Source organism: Diadema antillarum, unplaced genomic scaffold (assembly GCF_040938485.1).
Source record: "Diadema antillarum isolate AM-2024a unplaced genomic scaffold, OU_Dant_1.0 seq00000517_RagTag, whole genome shotgun sequence".
Lineage (NCBI taxonomy): Eukaryota > Metazoa > Echinodermata > Echinoidea > Diadematoida > Diadematidae > Diadema > Diadema antillarum.
Genome location: NW_027271470.1, coordinates 279,301 through 288,582, shown reverse-complemented (window position 1 = coordinate 288,582; position 9,282 = coordinate 279,301). Strand labels below are relative to the sequence as shown.

At 43.6% G+C, this 9,282-nt stretch overlaps 1 protein-coding gene across 1 annotated transcript; it reads right to left on the bottom strand.

The window, feature by feature from the left end:
• Window positions 1-363: 363 nt before the first annotated feature.
• LOC139734246 (uncharacterized) lies at window positions 364-5,610 on the bottom strand. Its single transcript, XM_071645042.1, has 4 exons — window positions 5,262-5,610; window positions 4,843-4,938; window positions 2,742-2,829; window positions 364-2,378 (listed from the first exon to the last, which is right to left on the bottom strand). The coding sequence occupies exons 1-4, from the start codon at window positions 5,301-5,303 to the stop codon at window positions 1,465-1,467; spliced, it is 1,140 nt and encodes a 379-aa protein (XP_071501143.1). The 5' UTR covers window positions 5,304-5,610; the 3' UTR covers window positions 364-1,464.
• Window positions 5,611-9,282: the final 3,672 nt, after the last annotated feature.

The following is a 9,282-nucleotide window of genomic DNA, read 5'->3' as shown; positions in this document are numbered from 1 at the left end:
ACAGGACAGTTTTTCGTCGGTGTTTCCCTTTCACATATTCGGCCTGTGTCAACATTGTATGCGTATGTGTATGTGAGTGTTTTGAGTTTCATGTGTCAAGTATAATCTGTCCGTCGCTCCACTGGATTGACGTCACAATTTATTGTGGCACTCTCACACATACTTGGAGACGAACACACACACACACACACACACAGAGAGAGAGAGAGAGAGAGAGGAGCACGCGCACACACCTACTAGTCACTCTCACGAGCCTACTGTAACTTACTGGTCGCCGCCATCTTGCACACACTCATTCTATAAGCAACTCGGAGCGACACTCCGTAACACGTGGAAATGGAGACAGATTATACACAAACTATACGTTTCTTTTCATTTTATGAAAATATCTCATAGTCTATGATATACATACAGATATCGCCTCGATTCAACGAAACGCAAAGAACATCTTTGACAAACTCGCAACATTTTTTTTTTCCACAAGACGCTTTAAAACAACACATTGAATTCAACGAACAACGGAAAAAGGTAAGGCACCACTACGAAAAGGTCAGGATTTGGTTTATAGCTGTACTAACACATTATCCACATTTTGTTTTCATTTTATCGGAGAATGCGTGCCCATCCATGGAGGGTGAGGTAAGGCACTCATGTAAAATTAAGGCAAAGGCAGAACTTTGGGAGTTTGTTTTCACAGCAAACCAAGTCACAACGTACTGTAGATTATAATGAATAAAAACAGAAGTTTGGACACACTGCGTTTGTATGATAGTGTTGCGAAAAGCATTGTCACATACTGCAAATAATAATTGTAAATAATAATGATAAATAAAAACTTGGTGAGTTATTTATATAAGATGCTGAAAGAACCGCCACATGAGTTCACTCTTGAGAAGGTGATAATGTGATACATCGGAATGTACATTCAAAATCTATAAATACAGGGGTATTTATGCCTCACATAGAGTAAAGGGATCTAAGAAATCTTTGTCTTTATAAGAATGATGTCTCAGCAGCCTACATAACAAGTATTGATCCTGAATACATTTGGAAGCACTGGAATGTTGAATGCAGGAATACCATGTATTACCAGATTTCTTTGTTGTATACCGAGTGATTTAGCTCTACAGCCATAGAACACTTCGTTTTTGAATACATCTGCCCATACATAGTATCACTTTGAGAATACCATTTATATACTTCACTTGCATGGGAAAATAATGAATACTTCAGAATCAGCATGAAACTCAAGTCATGATTGGAAGGGAATACAATGGAAGATCACTTGCATGGGACAAATACTGAATACTTCAGAATCAGCGTGAAACTCAAGTCATGATTAGAGTGAATACAATGGAAGATCACAATACACTGGAAGAATGTGGACAATGACTTTTGTTCTTTTGAAAAGTCTTTATCAACTGCACGGCATTTTAAAGATATATCCTTAATTCGAGCGTCAGTTCATTCACGACGGCTCCAAGGTCTCCACACTTGTTCCTGTTCAACCACCGCTTGAACGTTAACTGCCTGAAGCACGGTTTTCGGTGGCGACTGCGGTTCGGGAACAGTTTGCTGAGCGGGTTTGACTTGCCTTGTCACGGGTGTTGCCGCCTGCGATGGAGCGGGAACCGCCACGAGCGTCGGGGCCTGAACGGCCGTGATCTGTTGGTGTGTGTTCAAATGGACCTGAGCGTAGGCCTTGGGCGATTCGGCAGAGATAGGTCCCGACGCAGTAGCCGGCGATATGGTTGGAGAAGCAAGGCTTTGAGCATACACGGGAATGAAATGGCTCGGCAGCTGCCCACCGGCAAGAGCCTGGGGAGGTAGTACCAGCGTGATTTCACCGGAGGGGAGTGTTCCCGGAATCCCGACAGGAATTCCCGACACGACCTGAGCGGGCGTGGCAGCGGCAACAGTGTTAGTAGCAGTGGGGCTCATGGCCTCGATGTGGTGTTGCACAAATTGCTGTTGGACGGGCGAGGCGGCGATGTTTGTTGTGGTTGTCAACGCGGTGGACGTCGTCACTGTTCCGGCGGGCGAGATCTGTACTTTCACTGGCTGGGACCCCTGAAGGGCAGGATTGACCGCGGCAGCCGCGATGGCCGGCGAGGGCACCGTCACCGTTGGCTGGCCGACGTGGAGAGGTGCGATTGGCGACACGGACACCGGCGATGTCGGCGGTGACGGTTGCGTAGCGGGCGGCGATGAAGATGTTGGAGGATTGCAGCAATTGGCGAGATGGTTGATGAGAGAGAGGCGCATGTCGGCGTTGCCCATATTCTCGATGTTAGTGAAGAAACGGGCGACCTCGTGAATGCACTCGCTGTAGCCTTGGCGAAATCGACTTACGGTGCTGGGATCGGAAGTGCGAGGAGCTGCGGAAGAAAGATAAAATAGTGAAACCGCACGTTAGACATTAGCGCATTCACGTCAGGCACACATCAAACAATCAAACTCTTTTTCAATTTGACAGGTAGCGATTCCTTCATACATATTTCCTAAAAGATGGAATAAGAAATTACTCAAGCATCACAAACTACACTGGAGCATCAGGAAAAATGCGACTGAAAATTGTTGTCTTTCGTTAGGGTCTTGTTTGGATTTTTTTTTCTTACTGCAAATTACATTAAATGCTTTTGATTTGCAGAAAGTCAAATTTTCTTGCTAATTTCCTGTGAACAAGCAACACTGATACGTTGACAATAGACAGGAGAAATCATGCAGCTCTGGCTATGTACCTGCCAAATGGTTCCTCTGTACCGTCCTCAGATGCTTTACAGTCATTTCCAAGATGTCTGCTTTCTCGAGCTTGGAATGTCTGGAGCTCTGTGTAAGGAAACAAAGAAGACAAAGACATGGTCAAGACGGTGTGTTCAGGAGCGGGAAACCTTTTTGAAAACACGCGCTAAAATTCAACGATTATGGATGGGTGAGCACAAGGAGGGGGTTATATTGGGGGGGGGGGGGGGGTCTAGCAAATGCGTCGGTGATGACACGCTCGTTATGTAGGAAACAAAGGAAAAGAGCCCAGCGGTACTTGGCCGCATTGCCCAACAAGGGAAGGCGTGGAGAGATTCTTCTTACGCGTGGGGGATTTTCAATGAGCTCTTTCTCGATCCTTCATCCTCGTGCAAATTTGACTTGCGCGCCTCGTGCGCGATCGATCGCCACCCATCCAATCAGCAGCAATGGGTTGGTGGTCAGGCAGAATAATGAGGCTCACCACCACGTAGGGTGGGGGAGAGGAGGGGAATAGGGCAATGGAAGCTGTGAAAAGGCGATAATCCCATTTCTCCATTATGAAGGCTGAAGAAAAGGAAACTTTCATTCCAGTTGATGGTTTGGGGAGACAAAGAGCTTTTTTTAAAGATACAAAAGCGCTCAGATATCTTCATCTTGTTCCTAAATTTAAGTATGAACCCCTGACAGGTATTTTACTTTGGGCAATTCAAACATCTTCGAAACGATCAGACTTTCAACAACCACATCAAGAAATAAAGATTTAAAAAATCCAATGCACATTGAAATAATTACGCTGATGTTAAATTAATAAATATAAATAAGTGAGCAATGCAAAAAGATAGAGGTGCGATGGAATTTGAGACATCAAGGAGAGAGAGAGAGAGAGAGAGAGGAGAGACCGGGGAGATGGGGTGGGGTGGGGGTGCCTAAATGAGCTGCGGCATAGGAATGACAACGGAGACAAGGGTGTCGCGGGTACTTTATTCGGCGGGTCGCGTGCGCTCCCGGGGAGGTGACTACACATCACCGACTATTCTCACGAGTTTCGGATTACATCAGTCGCTCCGTCCCATCCGTTCATTTCGCAGAAGGAACAATTTGCCAAATTGCTCGTCGCTCCTATCCTGAACAGGCGGGCAATTGAGTGGATCGATAAAATGGGTTTCTTATAAGCTAGGCGGTCTATTTAGATGGTCAGTGGGTTTCGACCACCGCGCGGGATTTTCCAAATGATTTTGGCGCGCTCCCTCCCTTCATACCCGACAGCATACTATCTCAAGCAGTATAGAAGAAGGTTTTAATGGATACAGTGGGGTCAAGATGGGCCAACTGGATGTTCTTAATCTTTCTACAACTTCAACTTTATATGTAGCGAGCTGGACAGATGCGTGCAAAAAAAAGAAAATAAATAAACGAGACGATCGCAACCATTGCCCGTTAATTTCACGAGGAAGAAAAAGCTAACAAACAAAAAAACACTAGTCACAACAACCAAGAAAAAAAAATTAAGAAAAGCCCACAATACAACTGACAAGGTAAAATCCGCCCCACTTCCTCCCATGGAAACATAACCATTTTAAAGAATACATGGTAGTTTGAAACGTGCAGTTTTAAAACAAATCGCGCGCGCGCGAATTAAAAAAAGAAATCCACATCAAACTTCCTCTGACATTTTTACCGTCAGCATTCGCTATTTATCATCACACCGAACAGCGCATCGTACGAATACACAATGACGGTTATTGCGAAATCACCTGTGCGCAAAAGGGATTTTCATTTTTTTTTTTTGACACCATTACCTTAATACTAGTCATGCTAGTACATGTACTACTATACCCGCGTCATTTCGACGGGAAGCCCCCTTATATATTACGGCTATGACTTCCAGTTAGTATTGAAAGTCACTGAAGTAGTACAAATCACTGGGTATGAACAGTGGAAAAGTGAATAAGGAAAGTGGAAGAACATTAAGAAATGGGGATATGTTGCAGCAACATTGATGTTGGAAAACAGGTTAATGAAAATGTATGAATCGATAAGAAAATCAATTGTCCAAACTTTGCAACTAGCTTGAAATAAAAGCTCCCAAATACTTACATCCTTGTTGGTAGCTTCCAAAATGAGCGACTTGAGTTGTGAAAGGCTGTCGTTAATTCGAGCACGTCTCCGCTTCTCCATCAATGGCTTGGAAGACTGTTGGCAAACGAGAAAAGAAGACAAACATTTGATTACAAGAAAACAATAAAGTACAATTGACGATTACAATGGTGAGAGAGCAATAACTTATGACCGAAAAACTCGTATGAATAATCGAGATAGGTCTATACATTGTGTATCATCACTATGACAACTTGTCAACTGTCTCCACATCTGGAACTCAACCAGCGAGAAGAAACCTGTTCGTGATGGTGATGCAAGCCGTCGCAAGCTATCACGAAATCGAATCTGAACTGAGAAGGCAGTCAAAAATTTAACATCCTATATAGAAAGAAAATAAAAAGAAGGTAATTAAATACCTTTCGGCCTTCATGAATCTTTGGCTTGGTATCCACGGGCATGATGAACAGTTAAATCCAAACAGGAAGACAGTAAATAATCACAGAAAGAATGAACAGTGAGCGACAGCACATTAAAAGCCAAGGCGAGTTATTTTTCCAAAGTGGTAGAAGAAGCTGGTCGTTGGTCACTCGGCTCAGTAGAGGCACGCGGATGATGTGCGCGAGCCACCAGTGATTCGAGTGGTGGAGCGAAGTCTCGCACGAGAGTGGCAGAGCGGTTGTCTCTCACGACTGGGCTTCGTCAGTATCTGATGGAATTCACCTTCGTCGTGTGCTGATAACTAACCCCTCACGCTTTTCTTCTCGTGTGAATTGCGAACGAGCGATGTTCCCACAGACCGACTTAATGCGCTCCATAAAGCCTCGAATTGACATTCCTCGACACAACAATAGATTGTCCCGTGTAGATTTATGGCGTCTCGCGACATGCTGCAAACCCAAGTCACTCACAGAAGGAGAACATTTTTACCGGTCGCTGATTGGTCCGCTGCGTTCAGGTTGGTGCTCTCATTGGTTGCTCAGTCGCGTGATGTTTCGATATGGGAGGCTGACTTTGCGAAGGCATGGGCGCAGGGTGGACGTCTCACTCCTTCTCTATTAGCACGTGCCGTTATTGCCTCGTGCGTACAGGTGACAGTAAGCTCCGCCCACCTGTCGCTCGGCATGCAGTGGTAGAGGAACAAGTGTATCGCTATGCATGCAGTACACGAGGAGGAAAAAAAACTGCTTTCTCCGTGTCGTGGCACGCCGTTCGCCTTGTGCTGCGACGGCTGTCTCGTACGCACAAGTCACGGGAGAGAGAGAAAGAGAGGGAGAGAAGAAAACAGAACTCGAAGAAAAGGGCAGAAAAAGTAGAAAAAAAAAAAGAAGAGAAAGATAAATTGATGAAGCGAGCGAGTAACCACAATCGTATGCAAATCGCACCCAGTAAAAGGCTGAGGCAGCCAAACAGGTCCCTTACCGTGGGAACAAGTCGAATATCGGGAAGTCCAAAACACGTCCACCACTATTCGCTTATTATTTCCTATTGTCATCACTCTGGTAAACAACTTCTAAGCTGAAGCTAATACCCTGAAATTATGAAAGCGCACGGGGCTATCCAAAGGCTCACACCCCGTCAGGCATATTGGTACATACTACATGTCTGACGTTTGAGACTATAGGTGTTAACGCTTGAAATCTCAGGTTTAAACCCCCATGAAATCAATATTTACAGTTTAATGTGTTTTTCTCGCTATTACCTACACACTCACACTCACATGTATAATTGTTTTGTATATGATATATAATTTGATCATAACCACTGTTCTAATATACGGCCAAGCACCGCTGATATCCCAAACTTGCATCGCTTTAAAAGCGGTTCGCAATCAGAAAACAAGTCTATACGCAAATCCTGATAAAAGTAATTCTTGGTAATCGATACATGTCTTCTTCTTTTTTTCGAACAGGGGTCAATATGCTAATAGGTACATCGTTGTGTCTCTTCAAGATTGTTCTGAAAAGATTCTAATGGTTTCGTTCAATTTGATGCTGAGAATCATCAGTTAGGTGATTTCATTTTGTTTTATCTTTTTTTTAAACATGCATGATAAAGATAGGAAGCCATGTCATACCATTTTGTTATACCCGTGGATTCGTGAGCGATGTCTCGTATTATGTTTGCTCAAAGTATTTGTAGGCTCTTTAAGGTTGTTGTTTGCAAAGAGACCATGGGAAAATCAAACACGGAGGGAGTTTTATATATATATTTTTTCGATGGGTCCGGCACACGAGCTGATAAATCTCGAACGTGCACTACGCTCATCTTATAATATGCCCGAACAAGCCTCCCTTATCTGTGTTCAAACACAGCGCTCGGGCGATGGGTCCAAGGAGGTGGTGGTGGGCGAGTGTGGATTGTGTGTTTTACTCTGTTTGACTGTACCCTGATTCTACCCCTCTTTTAACTATACGTCCTCACAAACTGGCAGTGGGTAACAGCAGTCAAAAGATCAATTCTTATACCTTTTTCTCTGTCTCTCTCTTTTTTTTTGGGGGGGGGGGGGGTAATGGACAAACTCAACATCTGCATGTCTTATAAAGTTTAAGAAATTATGGGGGAGATTACGTTGGTAAGTGTTGTCCTATCATATCCCGACAACCTTTTCTGTAAGAAACATCATTCCTCCATTTTTATTTCTCAAAACGACACTTTTTATAATAAAGAGAAAGAAACACAAAAGTTAGTAAATAAAACCCCAGCCCCAGCCACCCCCCCCCCCCCAAAAAAAAAAAGACGAAGAGTATCAACAAAACCACATGCGACGTGTGAAAGGCAAGCAGATCTTTGATAACTATAGCAACCACAAGTCAGGTTCGAAATTTGTGTGATCTACACCGAATACCCCACCTTCACATACCTGCAATATCATTATTTTTTTTTATCCACCCTGGATAGAAGGCGAGCTGGCTGGGTACGGCGCGCTCCGGCAAACAAGACGGGTGGTATTAAAAGTCAAGTGTTGCCGTCAACATATTATGCACTTAAAACCGTGGGAAACAATTCTCATCTGTAAGCTATCGCGATGGGATTTTTTTTGAGAGTAGGGACCGAAATTCCATCACGTTTTCCCTTCGATCCATTCCAAAGCTTGTATGTATGCGATTCTATCCATGTCTTTGGACGGAATAGAAAGAGGGAGAGAAAGAGAGAAAAAAGAAATATGTGAATAATATGGATGAGAGTTAACCCTTCCTCCTTCCCCGCTGTGAGCAGGGCGGTGGGTAATATACGTTTAATATCTGACACCCCGTAATTATGAGTATTGCTCATATTCTTCTAGCGTCAGTTTTCCAGGGCTGTCAAACAGGGATTCGTCTTTTCCTCTTTTCGTTTTTGTTTTCTGTTTCCTTTGATTCCTTGCATTAAAGTACAGTACGGTTCGAATGATTAAATCACTACATAGATGATCTCGGAAAAAAAGATAAGTACGAGATTCCGACAAGCCATCATTCCGCAGCCCGGCTACCTCCGAGCCTCATTCTGGAAAAGAAACGACAATATTGCATACTGGTCTTTTAAAACCACGTGGGGCAAATTTGCGCCAAAATTTGAAGCTGCAGTTACATTCAGGCCAGCTGACTTCAAGAAACGCCCGAGCATGAAAGGACAACAGTGGCTTCATGCCAATTTTTAGAGAAAGAAAATCGCCGCGGCAATCTTGTGACCTGCAGTACTCGAAGACGCCGGCTTGGCATTCCTCACCCGGTCCATCCACGTGTACACGACTGTATTGACAATAGATGAGCTGCCCTAGGCATTCTTTTCTATTATTCAATGTCGCCCTCTCTCGACTGACTTGGGTCATTATTGATACGTGCACATCGTTGGCAGGCCCAAAAATTGCCTAACTTTGCGACACATCGTTTGGTACGTCACCGTTGATATTAGTTGACATTATTATTATCATTCTTTTTTTCGGGGGGGGGGGGGGGGGTGGTTGACAAACTGTTCGAGATAAATTGGAGTTAGCTGGTGGTGTGTAGAACATAACGTTATTCGCTGCTGAATGACTTTTAAATAATGATTAGTCAGATACACCGGTACACTGTCATTTAGGATGTGAGACTGTTGCGTAATTGCATTTCAAAAAACAAAAACAACCCCCCCCCCCCCAAAAAAAAAAAAAATTTCAAGCCTTTTTTTGTAGAAACTGTGGCAAGAAAATGCCTTTCATTATTTAGAATGCACTAAACTCAGATAAAGATAAGGTGTTGCAGTAATTACCAAAAATATTATTGAGCAACTTCATGTTACATTGCAGTAAAACGGGTCAATTGACTAAAACAACAACAACAAAGGCAACGATACAAGCATTGATTCTCTTACGCATCAGCAGATGAATTTTCAGGTGATGTTTGATTGACATAATGATAATAAGTTCATCAATACATTGTCCTGAAAAATTGCACCTCTCCAGGTAACACATCCGAACGG

Coding starts and splice junctions, on each gene's coding strand:
- LOC139734246 (XM_071645042.1), bottom strand. CDS start 5,303: ATGCCCGTGGATACCAAGCCAAAGATTCATGAAGGCCGAAAG. Junction 2,830..4,842: donor TGGAAGCTACCAACAAGGAT/GTAAGTATTTGG, acceptor TTCCTTACACAG/AGCTCCAGACATTCCAAGCT. Junction 2,379..2,741: donor ACAGAGGAACCATTTGGCAG/GTACATAGCCAG, acceptor TTTCTTCCGCAG/CTCCTCGCACTTCCGATCCC.